At 35.6% G+C, this 20572-nt stretch overlaps 1 protein-coding gene across 1 annotated transcript in view; it reads left to right on the plus strand.

Moving 5' to 3' along the window:
- Nucleotides 1–19359, plus strand: part of LOC107060392 (putative glycine-rich cell wall structural protein 1) — a 20750-nt gene extending 1391 nt beyond the window's left edge. Inside the window, exon 2 of the mRNA XM_015308316.1 lies at nt 19172–19359. Within this exon, the coding sequence (XP_015163802.1) occupies nt 19172–19359 (188 nt within the window). The remainder of the gene's footprint in view (nt 1–19171) is intronic.
- Nucleotides 19360–20572: the final 1213 nt, after the last annotated feature.

A 20572-nucleotide genomic window follows, 5' to 3' on the forward strand; every position in this document is an offset into this window, starting at 1 on the left:
CGTATATCGATTGGAAAATAAGGGCAAGCCTATGGGTGAAAACATGCATTGTGCTCCTCTTTTTGAGTGTGAGCGTTGCATCTGATTCCTAATGTTGAATCGATTAATCTCTGTGTGTGAATATGGAATCATTCTTTATGTGAGGGCATTTAGATACTTTTTGTTGAGCTTGAACTTGCACAAGTAGCAGGTATTACGAGCATGAGAATCTTTGGTAATGGTGTGTCACAACTTGAATCTTTGAGTACACAATTGACCTTTGCATGAGTAATTTGAGTCTTGTTGCGTATGTTCATGATTTAGTCTTGTGTAGCACTATTTGAGACATCCTATTTGAACTGCTGAACTTGAGTTTTGCTTGAGTACAAGCAAACGTTTAAGTTGGGGGTGTTGATGAGTCCACAAATTGGACTTATTTAGGGCAATATTTTAATAGAAATTGTGTCCTCAAATTCTATTTTTTCTCAATATCTGATGAAAACCCTTAAGTTTCAAGTATTTGAAATTTGAAGGAAAGCATGGATACTACTTCACAAAAAGGAACGAAAAGAGTGAAAAGAACGAGAAAATGATGGCCTGAGGATCGCCGAGTCCACTTGGCGAGTCGCCGAAGGGTTTCACTTCGCCTTTTGTTCCAGTGTGATAAGCCTGAAGGAAAGGATCAAGTCGACAAAAAAAGGGAGCAGTCGGCGCATCGCCAAGAAGTTCTGCGAAGAAGTACTATGTCGCCCAATGACCCAGAGCACGACGATGCCGAATGATGGTGCAAGACGACGATGAATTACACCAAAGGGTGAATCATCGAGCTGATCGGCGATTCCAACTAATGTCGCCGAATGGTCCGCTGCAACACAAATCTTTGAAAACTATAAATACTCGTTGAGAGTTATAGCTTAGTAATCAGATTTTAGTATCACAAGATTTTCAGTGTGAAACAATTACTATAATTTTTAGTACTTTTTCTCTTAGTTTGAGAGGGTTTTAAAACTTGAAGAAGAAGAGGGTTTCATCTCCAAGGATTTGGACTTGGGTCTCTTGGATTCTTCATTCTTGGCCTGTATGTTTTCGGCTTGCTTGAGAGAAAGAGGTCGCAAAACCAAGACCGCTAGACTGATGGCCTAAGGAGTGGGTCGACATGAGGTTCAGCCCGAGAGGGTGAGCCCTAGTCCCATATCCTAACACTCAGCTCGAGAGAGTGAGTGGGGTAAGGCGTAGGCTGGCCTTCATGCGACAAGTGGGTGTCCGAGAGGAACCCATTTGAAATGGGGTAAGTTGCCCGAGAGGGAACTTATTTCCATCTAAAGCTTAGCCTAGTCACTATTATCTTGCAAATTTCCTATCATAAGCATGCATCCAACAATTTATACCAATATATCTTGCGGTCACACCCCAAGAATCCCCTCTCATTCATAGATTTCTTTGTTATTTTTACTGTTTTTGCTCTAGTTGTGACAAAACCCCCAAATCGATATTTGACACTTTTTGTGTCCCCCTATAATTTACAATGTTTTTAATTGTTTATGTCTTTAGCTACGACTAGTTAGAACTAATTTTATTTTCCTATTAATTCTCAAAACCACTCCCTTGGGACTCGACCCCAACCTTTGATTGGGCTATTATACTATTGCATGATCGTAGACACTTGCATCGGAAGTTGTGTCGTTGATTACACAAACATCATGCGGCGCGCCACAACAAAAACTACAGAAGAGTTTACCTGGCGCACTGTCTGGCATGGTGCCCCAACCCATGTCCGACGTGCCCATCGAAAATTAAATTAAATAGGACTCCTTGTTGGATTAGATTTAGAATATAGTTTTCCTAACTTCTATAAATAGGTACCCAGTGCTATTTTGTGGGGGTTCAACTACTTTTTGGTGTGCATGAGCAAGACCCATGTTTTGTAATAGGTTTCAATTTTCTAACTCTTTTTTATTTTGGAAATCGCATGAACAATTCTATTTTGCGATTTTTGAATATTATGAGTGTCTAAACTCCCTTGTTCCAGGCTGTAGCTACAGATTGATTGTTAAGTATTAAAGATTTTTGAATTAATTCTTGGTTATCGTTTTAATTTACTTTTATATTCTTGTATTAGTATTTCCTGCTTGATTACCATAGAAATAAATCTGTTGTCTACTCTTAAAATCGGGAGAGGCTAAGGTAGATAGATCAAAGAATATTGAGAGCCTGATCTTCCATTAAGTTGAGTTGATTTGTGTTTATGAGTGATGCTCGGACGAACACCTAGCTCATTACGAAATAGGATGAAATATAAATGCTCGCCAATTAGGACTTCCTATCACCACTCAACGATGTAGTTAGATAGCTAATTAGAGTAGGCGATTAGAGGTCGGGAGACCATACTCATATAATTAACCCTGTAAATCAGTAACTTGATAACCTAAATTAGTTCATTTCCTGAGATACGATAAATGAAATCTAACGCATGCTGTAGCCCTGGAATTGTCTCTTACTTGCTTAAAACATCGGATTGAAGTCGTTCATAATAGTTACTTTATTTATTTCATAAGTCGTCGTAGTAATTAACAACATTCAAACTCTTTGAAAGGTTACTTTTGTCAAATTGTGGAATTAAGTTACTAAGTATAAGTTGATCATAAGTCCTTTGGGAATGAAAAATCATTTCTAAAGAAACTACATTACTTGCGCGACCACGTACACTTGCGTGTGCAATTGGGAGCAACAAGTTCCATAAGAATGTATCGAACCAAGGTTGAATAACATAGAATTCTTCCTCCAAAGAACTTATATCAAACATTTCCATTCAATTGACTCCATCTCTTTGATTTTTAGCTAGCTACAATCCATCCATCTGGTCTCCATTATGATTGGACTCATACTCTTCACATTATTCCATTGAAGCCCACACTCTCATTACTAATAAAACATCATAACCATTTTGGCAATTTATCTTACTCTCAAACTGTTACTAGTATCAAAGACCTCTTAGCAAACACATTGTAACCTCTAAAATTTTCGAGCCCCTTTCCTCCATGTAAGCATTCCATGACATATATGGATCCAACCCCATGCTGATAGAACCAATTCCAAATCTGTTAGTACCTTTCTATTGAGATAAAGTTATTAAGTCACACCCAAAGTCAACTTCACACAACCTTTCACATACCATATTTCAACTACCATTCTAAACTGTCACATAACTCAAGCTAACCTCAGATAAATCTTTGGTCACTCTTATAATTTGGTATATTATAAGCTCGTAACCTCCATTCAACATGTAACACCTCGAAAATCAAGAAGACTAAGAAAGGGTTCAAAAGGGAGTTCCCTAGCCCAAACCTGAGCCATGGCACCCTTCATGGAACCCCATCCGGGCCGTGAAGGGCACCATGTCTTGTGGTGGTGCCTGTGGAGGGTAGGCAGAATCCACCCCTGGGCCAACTTCGTCCCACAAGCCCCTAGACGGCTCGTAAAGGGCCAGACAACCCATGAAGGTGGGCATGAGGGTGGTCAGGATTTCCCCAAGCCACTAATCAAGGACCACGGCTGCCACCACGACCCGTGAAGCTCTTGACGGCTCGTGAGGGCGTCAATCGGGGGTTCGTGTCAGCTGTAAGTTGGGGTGATTGGGTATTTTCCTAATTATTTTATATTGATTCTACGTCGTTATGGCCTTACCCAGAACCCTTATATAAGTGATTTTAACCCCAAAATCAACCCATTCAAGTCATTCTCTAAAGATTTTAAAAGAAGAACAAGTCTTCCTCCCAAATATTTCTCTCTCTAGAAAGCTTGAAGAAAAAGGGGTTCAACCTAGTGTTTGAAGTCAAGTCTCCAATTCCTCCATTAGAGATAAGAATGTGGCATTGAGGTATGATAGTGTTCATCCATGGATTCCTTCCATTCATGGAGTTCCTAAATTTCCTTATTTTCAAAGATAGAAATCCCCAGTTGAGTTAGGGTTTTTCTTCTACGTTGTGGGTTCTCGTGACTATTGATTTAATTGATGGATTTATGATCTTTTATGCATGAATTGAGTTAATCTCATGTTTTTATGATGATCCCCCATGAACCTATGTAATTCCCATGTTTTCTAAGATATGCTTATATAATGTGGGTTTTGGATTATGAAAGAAGAATTTTATGAAATTAATCATGAATTAATAGAATTACATGACTTTATGATGAACTCCCATGACTCTATGTCTAACCCATGTTTTCTAGATTTTGATGAATGAAAGCGTGTTTTGAACTATGAAAGGTGAATTATGGAATTATGCATGTTCTTGTGAACTTTATGTAAATGTTTTAAGGATGTTTTGAGAGTGAAGTATTAATGCTGTTGCTATTGTTGTGTTGTTGAAAAGATTTCTCATTTACACATGTAAGCATGAATTGTAAACGGTTTCTTACATGATAAGGGTTCTTAGGGTTGAAAGGCTTTCTCACCTAAAATGAATCAATGCTAAGATGTTATTCTAATGATGAGGCAAGAGGCGATTACCCATGCTCTCTAATTGAAAGACAAGATGCAATTACCCATGTCATTAGATGTAAGGATACGAGGCGATTACCCATGTCATATGATATAAGGATAAGAGGCGATTACCCATGTTCCTTTATGAGCTAAGATGAATATAAATAAGAACTATTCCTTAGAAGTTAAGCTTAGTACCAAGTGGACAAGTGGCGATTACCCGTGTCCCATTAACTATGTGCCGACATAGGATTGTCTAGATAGACGTTAGCTAGTGGATCCACATAAGCTAGAAGTTCATGGTCCATACCGTGGCAAGTAGGAAAACTCTTTTCGGTGTGGGAGACACCGAATTCTATGATGATAACTCTTATGGTCTTATATGTTGGTTAACGCTACTTCCCACAAGCAAGTTATAATGAACAAAGGTTACTTCGAGAAAACATCTCATATATATTTAAGATGATGACTGTGTGCATTGACCATGTTTTATGATTTATGTTTTATAACCCTCTTATCTCATGTTTTAGCTTGGTCATTGCATTTCATGAAGGTATCTCTTTTAAGTATGTTTTCAAATGTTTTTTACATGGCTATCCTACTTGGTACATATTTCGTACTAACGTATACTCTTGCCTACATTTCCCTAAATGTAGGGTCCGACAGTCAGGGTTCCCAGTTTTGTGGCTAGAGTTCGTTGACGAGATTCCAAACTTTGGTGAGTCCTCATGATTCAAGGACCGAATCTTCATTGTCCCTAGTCTTTCCTTATTTTCAGTTTTGAACATGATGTATGGGCTAGGCCCAAATTCATTATCATGTACTAGATGGCTATTGAGACGATGTTAGAATTTCTGCTTTGCTTATAAAACTTTGATACATTGAAATTGTGTTTTTAATCTCTTTGTCTATTTCTTATGTTATGAATGATAAGTGGCTTTTATGGGGCCTCTCGGGGTCTTATACGCCATGTTATGCCTAGGGGCTACCTTGGGTCGTGACACAACATCAAATGTCTATATAACGCATCGTCTATGTAGTTCCATGAATAAAGTAGTTTCAATTCCCTCAAAGTCATCAATAACCATGTATAACTGTAGGTCTATCCTGTAGTGCATTCATACATCACCGACCATAATTTGAACAATCTAGCCGCACACAACAACACAAAATCTTCCACGCATCTCTGTTTTTCACACAAATCAAAACTCAATCTTCATAAAATTCTACGATAAACCCGTAATTAGTCTGTACTGAACCAGTACACATCTCACAGTCATATCAAATGCAAAAATTCGCACAACTTTAACTCTGAACCAAGGGTATATACGAGAGGCCTTATTCCTTCACCACTCCTTAAATTCTTCCAATGACGCTAAATTCTAAATATCTTGAACTCTTTAATACACCATACTTTTATTCCTTTTGTTGACTCGCTTACCAATCTTATTCTTTGGCCAACAACCCATGACATTTTTACCTTATCGTCTAACCAAAACATTATGTGAAACCTCCCTTAGGTCCTTTAATAATCAAAAGTAACCAAATCTACTACTCAAATTATGCACAAGTCCTTCCAAAAACTCAATACCCAATGCGATCGCTCATTTCTTATCTTACCAATCCATACCTTGACAAAACATACTACCACGAACATAGACTCACAATGAAAAACTTGAATTTTTTTTATCCCAACTGTGTAACACAATCCCATTATCTATCAACATTAGCTCATACATTCAAGATCTTTATGAATTCACATATCTTAGCCTATCATTGATCGCCTCTTCATCGATCTTGTCGTATCCTTCATTAAAAATTCAACCGTACCAGTTACCAATCTCAAAACCATAATAGAACTTATCACCACACTCGAGTCAAAAGTCTGTAGACTTCTTTCTCAAATCTTATCCAACAACTTTTAACAGGTATGAATGACATGTAACACTATCACAACAGTTTGGGCAAAATAGATGGAACCATGTATCTCTGAATCCAATTATCCACTCTTTCTAAAGATACATCTTTGGCTCTTTGCAAAAAAAGTAAATATCTTTGTTCTTTCATCCTTTTGAAAGATAAACTACATCCCACTAATTCTTTCCATTTAAGACTAGCTCCTTTCAATTCATTCAAGCTGTGTCTCCACACATCCTAAAAGTTTCTGTATGACCACGCTACTCACCACATAGTAGCAAACCACAATTATAGATACTCGCAAGTCATTATTACAATACAAAATTCATTTAACTAATAATTCTTGTCATATAGTTGTATCTCAATCACAATCCATCACAAGCTCTTATTACCATCATGCTCAGTTAGCCCTTACCATCACCACGAATTCAACCTTGTCATTGACATGAAACCTCAAATTCAGCTATACCAACCAAATTCAAAGGACTCACTCAATTTTATATGCACTTTCTTACTAAAATCCTCAATGACCTTCACACAAGTATACTCATTGAGACTTCCTTTACCCATAAGCTTTTCATTTTGATATCAATCCACTCTTTTGGAGCTTGTGATGAAATCACCACTTCTCATTTAGAATCCTCGGGATACACTTCACAACCTGAACAAAATAATATCGTAGCAAAGATCCACCACTAAAACCTTCCTTATAACTAATGTTAACCCAAGTGTGAATAGTAACAAACTAGTTGGTTTCTAAAATGTGAATGTAACATCGAATCTCATTATATGAGCATGTGGTACAATTGATAACTTCTTAAGTAGTTAGTATCGACACTTGAAAATTGACATATCCATTTCTGCATATAACTAGTACGATACCGTGAAAGTATGTTAGATCCACCACTAGAATACATCATACCTAAAGAGAAGATCGTACCCAAATAGTCCACACATTTCTATCCATTGAATAACTGTACAACATTATCAAATCTATTCTGTCTCTATCCTACTTGATATGCATTCTTTATTAGAGCATGTCGATGACAGAAGTAACATGCTTCATAACTCCAACCAAGTAAGCATCCATACCATTGTAGTAGTCGTATCATGACCCTCTTTGATATACTCTTAATTAATGAAATCATAGTAGAGATTCTGACCTCAATTAGCGCAACATCATTCTCATCATCCCAAATTTACCATATTCATTATCTAGCCGTCCATTTAATCATTCCACTTACAATTGTCAAACTACTCAAGATATTGCCTATACCACACAAGTACTATTCCCTCTGGTGGGGTAACTAAACTAAAAAAAATAACATATGAATTAAGTCTCTCAGACCATTGCTCAATCTCATCGTTCAAATATCTTAAAAATGCATTATCGAGCCATAACCTTACTAAACACTTTCAAATTGTTGAACATTCTTAATCAAACCACACATTCTTTTAATAACTCTATCACTTCTAAACCATATCTAGACTACAAACCATACACAACACACCAACGACTCACATGAAGAGTCACGTACGAGTCATCACTATAATAGAGAGTAGAATGAAGTTATAGGAATCAAGTCCGACCAAGGACGCACGATAGAGATTGAAAAAGTGAAGATTTTTCCTACAAGTCAGTATAGACTCTCGAAGATAAGTACAAACATCTTCGTATCAATCCTCGAGACTCTACTTAGACTCATCTTGTGTACACGTGGGACCTATGAACCTCAGGCTCCAATACCATATTGTCACGACCCAAAAATAGATGTGATGACACTCGTCTTATGCCACCAAGACAAGTCACCCTAAAACCCAACTAATATGGTGAATACGGATGTAAAACGAGAATAAAAGTTTAATACTATAATATAATGCAAAAAATTATAATAAATTTAAATATACCCCAAAAACCTGGTTGTTACGTGCACAAGTCTCTAATGTATTACACTAGAATTGAAAGAAAGCATAAGTTTAAAATGATGTTGTCTCTAAAATAGAACAAGATCATATATAAGAGTAAGAAGGTCTACTGAGATGAAAAATAACTACGTCACAAATCTCCACATGAAGCCTCAGAAAAGAAGAAAATAGAAAGTATTACGAATATCCGAGCTCGTAACCTATAAAAATGTAGAAGCAAGGGGTGAGTACCAAACCACACAATACTCAAAAAGTAAACTTCTAATCACAAGCTAAGGGAATAGAACACGGGTACTACTTACACCCCAACCGAACCTCCACAACTACAACCTTCATAAAAACCAGTCTAACCTAATAGTTCACAATTTACATAGCACACATCTCAACAATAACACTCTAACAATTACATATCCTCAACAACAAGCTCAATATTCATCAATCATAAGTTCCACAGAAAGGCACTCACAAAATCAGCAACACCCAAGATCAAGTTAACCAATGATAAAGATGTGCAATGCAATGTCAATTATAGTGATGCATGTCTGGCCTAATGATACACACCCGTTGTCTCTTAGTCCGGGACCCATGTGGGACATATCTCAATTTTCTCCTCTCTTTCCCCATTTTTTTCTCCCCTTTCTTTTCTTTTTCAGTCTGCGTAATTTTTTTCCTCTGTTCCATTAGTTTTTTTCAATATTTCATCACTTTTAATAGATTAGGGTTTTTTTCCCTTTTTATTTATTATTATTATTTTGGGCTAGACCCATTATTTTTTTTTTCTTTTTCTTCTTTTTTCCCATTATTATTAGCAATAAAATAACCCTTTATTAAATTTGAAAATTATATCACTCATTCTCACAGGTCATAAATTGTATATAAACGCTACGAGAAGAGTTAAAATTAGAATGTATGGGTAAAATTCATAAAAATGATCAAGAGGGTCGTTACAAATTTCACGACTCTTGATGATCATAACTTCTAAATTATGTTAATAGTTATGTTCATGATATCATTTGACAAGTTGAGGCATTATGTAACATCTCGAAAATTTCTAAGTTAAGGCTCGAGTCATTCTTTATGGTGAATATGATTTTTACCGAGTGATTCTAAATTTTCTTAGATGTTAAGGTCACTAAAATTCCCTAGAATAAAGTTGAGTTGAAAACTTTCTAAACGATTGAGTTTCACTATGAGATTTATCTTGGGTCAACTTCAAACGATCATATCTTTTAGTAGATAGAGAATTATGTGGCCTATGAGCTATCAAATCAAAGGTCTTTGGTTTCTCTTTCCAACATCACCAAGTTTGCTAAATTCTGAACACTTAGAACAAAGATATACCCATTTGAATGAAGTCTCTACATTTAAGGCTTTCCATCCATTTTAGGAAAGGGTATTTTGGTCTTTTCCTTTACCCTACTTGTGTTAACACATTTTTCCTGACCCTACTAAGGGTCTAATCAGATTCTTATCACCCATTCACGTTAGAAAATAGTTATGGTTTTTTGAGCAAGGTTTCAAGAGGAGAAAAGCTAGGTATTCAAGCGTTCTTCAAGATTCATTGATTTTCGCCAAGAACGCGGTTCTTTTCAGGTATGTGAGGTTTCCCATAGTGATGGCCTTGTTCGTCCTCATGAAAATCATGTAGTTCTTCCATTAAATTATCCATGAAATTGTTTATGTAAAGATTCTTGAGTAGTTTTTGAGTTATAGCCCCATTCTTTATCAATGGAGGTTTTGAGTTCTTAAGGTGAGGGTCTTGCGAATGAGTGGTGTTTCTTGATAGAATTTGAGTGAGATATCAATGAATTTGTGTTAGGTTTATGAATCAAATAGATTTTGGAATAAACTAATCGATTCTAGATGAGTTAGCACCCAAAATTTTACAAGAAAATTCGTCAGATTTCTGGGTCCGAGCTGGAGCAATGCGCTCCCATAGCGCCAGGAGGGCTGGGGCAAAGCGCCAACAATAATGTGAAAGGTTTACTCACATGTTAATGATGATTCTAAGGTTGAAAGTTAGTTCTCACCTAAATGAATCTATGAGCTATTTTATGAGTTGTATTGAATGAAGGGTAGAGCACCCCTTCAGACATGTAAATACAATTCAAGACTAATTATGTATAATTTGGGAAATAATGCTTAGTACCAAGTGGATATGGAAAGTGAGGAAAATGACCTTCCATCAATGCAATAGGTCGGGTCATCTAAAGTAAACTCATGAGATGGAAGATCCTCCGCCAATGCAATAGGTTGGGTTTCTAGAAGCAATTTCCCTATCCCATAACTATGTGCCAACATAGGACTTAGCTAGTGGATCCACCTAAAAGTTAAAACATTTAGTTCTACCTTAGGCAAGTAGGACACCTTCTTTTGGTGTGGGGTTACATGACATCGGATTCCATGTAGCTCACATGGTCTATGTCGGTTATGGCTATTCTTCCCTATATGATAAGATAGTGAATGAGACATGAACTACACTATGACTTCTTGATGAGTTTACTTAGTAGGAGTGGGGGTATGGGATTTCGCTTTTACATTGCACAAGTAGACTTAGTAGGATGTTATGGGATGCTTCTTTTATGTTATGATGAAATATGAATGTATGCATGTATGTTGAATGGATAGTTGCCATGAATGACTTTCCTTATATTCAAGTAATGTACATGACTATTTCTTTATTGATTATGATGAGGTCTAAAGATGATACGTATGACTAAGGTAGCTTCAAGGGAGTACTTAGTATGATTGGTATTATGGGATGCCAAGTGTTCCTTAGGGGTTGCTAAGGTATTGATGTTACTATGTTATGAGTATAACTGTGATTATATCTTGTCATTTACATTGAAAATGCATGTTGGTTTCCAAACTTGATAAATGCATACTTTTCAACTAAAATGTCCTTTTTATTCATATTTAAAGGATTTTATGCATGTTTCCATACTTAGTACATAATTGTGCTAACCCCCTTCTTCTTCTACATTTTGATAAGTGTAGGTTCCGGCTAAGTGACATACACTCTCTTTCTTGAAGAAGACTTGGATTGCTTATCTCCAAGTTGTGGTGAGTCCTCAAGTTCGAGGACGGATTATCCATTTCTTAGTTCCTATTGTACTTATTATATTGAGACTTTATTGATGTAAAGGGCTAAGTCCCAAACTTTGTATTCCTATGTTTTAGATGGTAAATGAGACAAAGTCTAGATTCTTATGATTTTCGATTATGAAAATGAAGTTTGACTTCTATTGTAAAAGTTTTAAATTTTCCGCATTATTCTTGTGATTTTATGTGAATGACTATGCTAAGGGCTTGTATGCGAACCCTTTGTGGTCAAGTATGCCATGTCGCTTCTAGGGGTAACTCCGGGTCGTGACAACTTGAAGGAACACGCATCGGGTGAAACAAGAAAAAAAGTGCAATGACCGTTGGCGTATTGGTGGCACGTCGCGCTAGACCCAAGTTGACTAGGACTGGGTTTGGGCACATTGCTGGCGTGCCATCCCAGCCCTTCCCTAGCAATTTTGACAATTTGTTTTGGTAAAATTAACGCTTCAAACGAGTGTAGAATTGGAAAATTTCCTTTAAACTCTTCTTGTTTCTCAAATCCAAAGCCAATACATGAAACTTTCATACGATTTTTTTAAACATAACTTTACAAATGCATAGGGTTCATGTGATTCAAAGCATGAATAACATTACAAGATTCTAAAAAGAACAAGAAATCAACTTCAATTGTTAAGGAACGAAATTCAGAATCAAGAATCATGAACGGATCCTTTAGGTGTAACAAGGTATTGACTAAATCGCTAGGTAGGGCGTGAGGATGAACAAGTACAAAACTCCGAGAAGCCTTACATACCTTGAAGAACAATGTTCTTGAAGAAACTTGATGGGATTTTTTAGGAAGATGAACCCTAGCCTTAGCGTTTCTTGAAGTTCTTGAGTGTAGAAATATAGGAGTGAATGAGAGGGTTTGATTATGAAAACTAATTTTTCTACACGTTTAGGATAATTTAGATGACTTTCCAAGGGGTTTTAAGGCTAAAATACCCTTACAAATAAATAAAACGAGCTGGAAGTTGGGATATTTTTCCAGTGGATAGTGAGGTCCGTATTCGCTCTGTAACGCGGAGCCATCGCGGAGCTGCTTCCAGGTTAGAGCGTCTCTAGTAAATCAGTCATATATTTTTACTCATAACTCAGATTGAGGCAAACTTAGTGGCGTAAGAAATAAGACTCAAAGACCTTTGATTTGATACCTGATGGGCCATCTAACTCTTTATGTGATAAAAGATATGGTCGTTTAAAGTTGACCCAAAACATAAAAATTGTTCGAAGTTCATGGTGTTACATAGCATTTGTACATTATGACATAGAATAATGAACATTAATAATAGAAAATTAAAAGACAATCAGAAATAAAGTTTTTGAGACATTTTTTTTATAATAAATTCAATAAAAAGTAGAAAGAAAAAGAAAGAAAAACCAGCCAAAGTAAAGAGAGAAAACACCACACTATTGTAGTCCAACAATTATTATATAGATAGATACACTTTTAAGTATCACCATTTTTTCCCCAGAAAAATCATCACATTATTTTAGAAGAAGAATTTAACATTTACCCTATAGAGAAAAGAATGATATATTTAACACTCCAAACTTTATCAGAAAATATTGTTCTGTGAGAATACATATCTTATGTTTGAAAAATTACTAATTGAAATTATTAAATATAAGTAATACTAAGTGAAATAACTAATTGAAATTGTTAAAAATCAGCAACATTAAATTTTTATGTGATTATGAACAAATTTTAAGGTTAAAAACGTGTAGAATGTATCCTAAGTTGAGAAAATTTAGGTTTGGGATTCTTAGAACAAAATCTTGATTTGAGGGTTGAATAACGTTCCATTTTAGTTGAAATTTTGCATGCGAGTTTGTTTTATCATGGGTAAACATAATCTGAAATAAAATTTAAGATTCGAATTTGGTGACTCTGGGTGACTTTTATACCCGATTTTTTTAGCCGAAACTTAATATAGTAATATGGGTGTCATAAGATTCGTATTCTTTGAGGATTATATATTTTATAGATTAGAAAGGCTTTGAAGCTTTGCAAAAAGGAAAGACAATATCTTGAAGAATTTGTGGCACCTGTTCGACTTTGGAGGTATGTTAAGACTTCCAGACTTCGTTGAAGGACGTTTTTCTAATTAAAGATTAAAAATGGAATAGACAATGGGTAAGACCGAAAGATGGGGGGTCTTGTTCCAACAATGTGATAGGCATTGGTATGAGTAGCGGTACTATTATAGAGAAAGTGTATTACTATAATATGATAGATTGTAATGCGAGAATGCAATTCATATGGGCATTAGTTGTTGTATTTTAGTGAATTGATTTCTTTTGTGTGGTTGTGTTTGTTTATTGAACCCATATAATTGTAATAATTGAGATGATTATATGTCATAACGACATTTGATTCATTGAGATGTTGCATCATCCCTTTTTATTGATATCATACTATGCATTGACATGGGACTGAGCATGAGTAAAGGTCTAACACGTGGAGATCATCCGTGTTGAGATCGAGTTATGATTCTAATTTTGGCACGTGAAGATATTTTGTACGATGGATTGGTTATGCTTATAAGTTTGGCATGTGGAGATTGTCTGTGTTGGGGATTATGTGATTTTATGATAGTATGTTGAGATCGTCTCTACAGACACGTGGAGATCATCCATGTCGGTATATGGACCTCGCGATTCCCCTTGGGTCATGAACTCTTGATGTATTATGAAAGAGTATCATGTATATACAATTGAGAGAGTATTTTGCATCTGAGGCATATCATTTCATGGTGTCACATTACATTGCATCTTATTACATTCATCATTCTTGTTGATTATGTGCTTTATTGGTGGTTGGACATTGCATGATATTTGATTATTCTTATTTGATGATACTTGACTGATAAGTTTAATGAAGACTGGTAAAATTAAAGGATGATTTTCTTATATACTCATGTCACTACTTTTTTGTTGTCAGTCTATGAGATATACCGGGTACACGTGGTTTCATACTCATACTATACTTGCCGTACTCTTTGTGGTGCAGATTTGATTTCAAATTGGAACGCATTTTGTGGAGCTTTCAGAGTTGAGCTTGAGTTATCTTGGAGTTGTGGTGAGCTTCTTGGCTATTCTGTGTCCTGCACCTCCCTCCGTGTCTTAGCTATTATTTTAGTAGTGTTCAGACAGGATATTCCCTACGTCTAGATTTGTCATTTAGTTCTAGACTTGCATCCTAGTTTAGAAGTTCTTGTACTTGTGACACTAAATCTTGAGGCGGTATTTCAATTTTCCGCATTTTATTTAAAAGACTCATTATGTAATATATTTGCTTGCTACTTAATTTTCCATATTTTAAGTGGAATATATTAACTTATTGGGTTGGCTTACCTATCGGTTGAAATACAGGTGTCATGCCCCGAGCCTACACCCTGGATGTGGCTGGCACTCGAGAACCATTGCTGGCCCTAAGTGAACCCTTGGCTTGACTTACTTACTCAACGGAAGACTTAAACATAAGAAGTATTATTCATGCAATAACATTAAGAAATAAAATCTTAGCCAAAATGGCAACCAAAGTCATAAACTATAATACTAAAATGAATAAGACTGGAGAACTAAAACTATCTGTCTATGAAGCCTCTAAAATAAAGACGGATGTCGGGACAGGACCCCCAATCATCCTAACAACTGAAAAACTAGAAAACAACTGATAAATAGAGTCCTCCGAAATGCAAGGAGGCTCACCAACTGATTCTGAGTGCTGAACCTGATCAATGAGGCGCTGGATGCTGATCATGGTTACCTGTGTCTGCATCATAATAAGATGCAGGCCAACTGGCATCAGTACATTGAATGTACTAGTATGCGATTGGAATGGTAAACATAACATAGGCTTGAAATATTCTGAAAGAAACACTTACCTTGGCTCTTCTCAACTCATGAATAACTCAATCCATAATAAAGCAATAAGACACATGCAATATATGAAAAACTTTATAAAATGGTAAAAGCAACTTAGTTCGTTCAAGAAAAATGTAATAACAAACTCAACTTTACTCATATAACAAAGTAATATAGTTTATGTGGGAGATTCTCTAACCGACAACCACCACTATGAGCCTAAGTGATGGTACAACGTCTTACCTCACGCTGCCAAGGACCATCCTATACATTGCCGGAGGTATAGAACCTAACTCACTAAGTGGATCCACTAGTCTATGCTAAAAGCATCTTAAGGAGTCATCTAAAAAGTATGATCCTTTACTACCCATGATGGCTACATGGTTTATGGAGACTTGAGTTAATATGAACTCGCATCTCCATATCGATGCTCAATGCTACTCCCAAAATATACTTAGCTCATATGATTTAAAATCAAAACTTCTTTCTTTTGTTTGAGATAATAACTCAAAACTTTAGCTTAAAAGATCTCTTGGAAATCGATGTTTCCCTTTCTTATTCAAATGTGAAAACACTTAATACTCTTGGGAATACTTAGTTCCCTTATAGCTCTTTAAGAAATGGACTCAACTCTTTACTCTTTGCTTTACTTGAAACGTAAGTCTTAAAACAAGGTGAAAACGTTTGTTAAAGACTTTTGAAAACTTTAAAAACTTTGCTTTGACTTGATTCTTAACTTCTAGACTTGACTCTTAACTTCTCTTAACTTTGATCCTAACTTTCCTTGAATTGGATTATGGATTCAAGGTTCATGATCTCATATTTATGGGTGATTTCATGATGTTTAGATGTACCTTATAGTGTTGTAATCAACTAGAAAACATAGGTACATTGCTAAGGAACAAGTACGAAAAAATGGGGAGCAAATGGGGAGAACTGGCGTCCCTGGCGCTCTGAGAGGCGCGGGGCGCTAGTTTTTGGCTAAAAACATTCTTAAACTATACCCCGAATTTAAACTACATCCTTAAATTATCCTTCTTAACAAAAAACATTCTCCAAGTATTTAAAACTTAACAATTTTCATCCCTCTATTTAAATTTATCAAAAATTTAGCGAATTCCACACAAAAACATATGCTTTTTATACTATTCTCATAAAAAAAATCTACAACATTATTACCGATTGGAAAAAGCATAAAAAAAAATTTAAAAAATTGAGACTCATGTTTGCTGTTAAAAAAACAATGTTAGGACGGTGTGAGTCTACGCGGAGATATGATCTTTATTTCTCCTTTACCAACTAAATGAAGTTGAAGCTTAATTTCACACCATCTTCACCTTGCAAAGTCAAAATGTCGTTAGATCAATAATTTTTTGGGGTAAATTAATAATTGAAGTGATCAAGATTTAGCTAATTTTGATCTCTAGTACTCAAGTTTCGTTTTCCATTATTAGAAGTAAAAGTCTTCGATCAACACCACTTTTTGCAGATTAAATGAAAAAAAACATTTCCATTGATAATTCTTTGATATCAAATCAAATGAAAAATAAATAAAAATAAAATTGCTAATTAAAAGGAAGACAATGTAAAACGTTGTTACTAAAAAAAATTATAATATTATTTTAGATGTATGTCGAATGAACAAAATTGGTTTATTGGGGTGATTTAGGGGGTTTAATTTGTTGAGAGTAGTGTGCACCATACATGTTGTGAATAATTTGTTAGTTTTTGACAAATTTTAACAAAAGGATGAAAGTTGTCAAATTTTAAATAATTGAGGGATGTTTTCTATTAAGAAAAATAATTTAAGGATGTAGTTTGAGTTAGATGGTATAGTTTAAGGATGTTTTTTGCCAAAAAACTCCACGGGGCACCAGCCCTCAACATTCAGGGACTGGTATGAGGTGCTCTGGCTGGCGCGGCACCCCAAGGGTGAAGATTCAGAAACACTTTTGGGGCGCGCTGGTTGGCGCGAGCCCCACCCCTATCTCCAGATGTTTGACGTCTTTTCTTCTCTGTTTTTCATCTCTAAACCCTCTAAACTTCCATGGTTCCTTCCCCAAACACTTAGAATCATTTATACCCTCAATATATGATAGATTCAAACCAAAATTACACCTGGAAACATGAATTAAATCACAAGAAACTTCAATCAACACAACCCACAAGAATTCAAAGAAAAAACCTTCAATTAATGTTCATCAAGAACTCAATTTCTAAACCTTCAAAAGACTTAAATTCATTGAATTAAATCATGATTGACGTGTGGGTGAACTAACCCAATGCTATGTGATCTCACATACCTTTTTAGGGATCACCCCCGACGAAATCCACAAGCTATCCTTGACGAAATCGACGAATCTTGAACGTTCTTCTCCTTTCTCCTCTTCTCCAAGCCCTAGTGTAAAGTTCACTTTTCTAAACTGACTAAAATCTGACTTTACCCCAATTAAACTCCTAAAAACGAATTAGAATAATTAGGTAAAGAAAAGACTAAATTACCCTTCCAAAAATCCGGACTAGACTTTCCTTAATCCAACAGCCCAACTTCCAAAGGGAATAAATTACTCATACGAACTCGGAATCGTACAAACTTGGCGGCGTTGGAAAGATCATTCCAAGAGATTTCCAACCATATCTGGAAGTACACCTAATTCATCCTGAGCTAGAAGTTATGGCCGTTTGAAGTTGACCAAAACTCAACTTTTCCTAACTTAAACAAATTTCTAGATTTTCATTCTTTTAAAAAAATGACTATTTCCAATTATTAGCTTATTCCTAGTTATTTCAAATTGCGAGATGTTACAACAGGTGCCATCACGACTTGTGATTTTGCGTCGTGACAAATTGGTATCAGAGCCCTAGGTTTATCGGTCTCACGAGTACAAGAGCTGTGTCTAGTAGAGTCTTGCGGATTGGTGCAAAAATGTTCGTTACTTATCTTCGAGAGGCTATGAGACTTTAGAAAACTTTTATTCTTTCATTCCTTATCGTGCCTATGTGGTTCATTTTAAGATCTAAACTTCATTCTTTCATTCTCTCACCAATAGTGACGAGACGTTCTCAAATTCGTAGGTCAACAATATTAATGATGCTATGTGGTGTAGTGTGAGATGTTGTGATATGTCTAGTAAGATGACTAGGTAATAAGCATTGCGACTTTGAATAATTCAATTAAGAATGTTTGGAATAGTAAGAATGACTTACTCAAGGTATGATTTTGACAAGAATATTTCAATTTTGTTGTATTTATTACGATAATCTCATTGTATAGATATGTTACTGATAAATTAATAATCTAATTTAGAAAAGGTATAATATGGATGCTATGAATACAAGTGTAATCTTAGGAGGATAAATTGACTAGGTAAGAGCATATTAATCATGATCAGGCTACAATAAAAAGTTGAGGAATAACAAAAATATAAGAGGTGATCATTTATGATAAAGTATGAGATGAGAGAACTTAATATAAGATTTGTATGAAAGACTTTGTTTCTAACCTTTGGAGTGGAGGTATACTAAAATAAGTTAAATAGTTCAAGTTTGATAACAAGATAATCAAAATGATAAAGTTTCTTATGATGGGAGCCACAATGTAGACAAAATATGATATTCTGTAAGATTATGAAGCCAAGTTGAATGAAAATCAATAAGGGCACTTAAAGTGGTGATTAAATGGTAGATATTGGCACATTTAAACAGTGAGATGTATTTTAGAGATTGAATTGAGGATCAACAATACTAGTTGAAATTAGTGGAAAATAGAATTTGATTTTGGGCAAGGATACTTGTCTGAAACTATGTGGGAAAATTCATAGATACGTGTGTATAGTGGTAAAGGATCTCCCTACAATTCATGGACTAATATTTTGGTATGTGGTGGTGTAGGGGGTGGCAAGGGTGGCGGTGCTGCCGGTTGTGGTGGCGGTGGACGTGGTTGTGGTGGTGGTGGTAGCGGTGGTGGCGGTGGTGGGGGCGATGGTGGTGGAGGTGGTGGTGGTGGTCGTAGTGATAATAGTAGTAGTAGTTTGTTGGACACAGCTACATCAGAAAAACAAATAAAAAAAAGAAGGTAACAGAGGAGAAAAAAGCAAACGAAAAAAAGAATAGAAAGGGAGAAAAAAAGGGGAAAAAGGAGGACAAAAATTGAGATTTTCATCCCAAAGCTTTAAGGTAATGCTTCTCGTCCTTTCCATTAAATTTTTATGTGATTATGAACATACTTTTAGGTTTAAAACGTGTAGAATGTACGCTAAATTAAGAAAATATCGGTCTGGGGTTCTTAGAACAAAATTTTAATTTTGGGGTAAAATAACGATCCATTTTAGCTAAAATTTTGTATGCGAGTTTATTTTATCATTGGCAAATATAATTTGAAAGAAAATTTAAGATTCAAATTTGGTGACTCGGGATGACTGTTTGACTCAATTTTTGAGCCGATACTAAAGATAGTAATATGGGTGTCATTAGATTTGTATTCTTATGAGGATTACATATTTGATAGATTGGAAAGGCTTTGAAGCTTTAGAAAAGAAAAGGAAAAATCTTGAAGAATTCGTGGCACGTGTTTGACTTTTGAGGTATGTTAATACTTTCAGACTACGTTGAAAGACATTTTTCTATTTGAAGATTAAAAAAAGAATAGACAGTGGGTAAGGGAAAAAGATGGGGGTCTCGTACTAATGGTGTAACAAGCATTGGTACAAGTATCAGTGTTATTAAAGGGAAAGTTTATTACTATAATATGATAGATTGTAATGTGAGAATGTTAAAGCATACGAGCATTAGCTAATGTATATAGTGACTTGATTTTTTTTGTGTGGTTGTGTTTCTTTATTGAACTCGTATAATTGTAATAATTGAGGGGATTATATGTCGTAGTGACATTTGATTCATTGAGATGTTGCATCATCCCCTTTTATTGATATCATATTATGCACATGCATTGATATGAGATTGAGTATGAATAAAGGTCTAACACGTGGAGATCATTCGCGTTGAGATCGAGTTAGGTTTATAATTTTGGCACATGGAGATCGTTTGTGCAAGGGATTGGTTATGATTAAAAGTTTGACACGTAGAGATCATATGTATTGGGGATTGCGTTATTTTATGATAGTGCATTGAGATCATCCGCACAGACACGTGAAGATCGTCCGTGTCGGTATATGAACCTTGTTATTCCCTTATGGATCATGAACTCTTGATGTATTTCCAAAGAGTATCATGTATATACGGTTGAGAGAGTATTTGACATATGAGGCATATCATTTCGTGATGTCACATTGC

This window comes from Solanum tuberosum, unplaced genomic scaffold, assembly GCF_000226075.1.
Source record: "Solanum tuberosum cultivar DM 1-3 516 R44 unplaced genomic scaffold, SolTub_3.0 scf00077, whole genome shotgun sequence".
NCBI classification, from domain to species: Eukaryota; Viridiplantae; Streptophyta; class Magnoliopsida; order Solanales; family Solanaceae; genus Solanum; species Solanum tuberosum.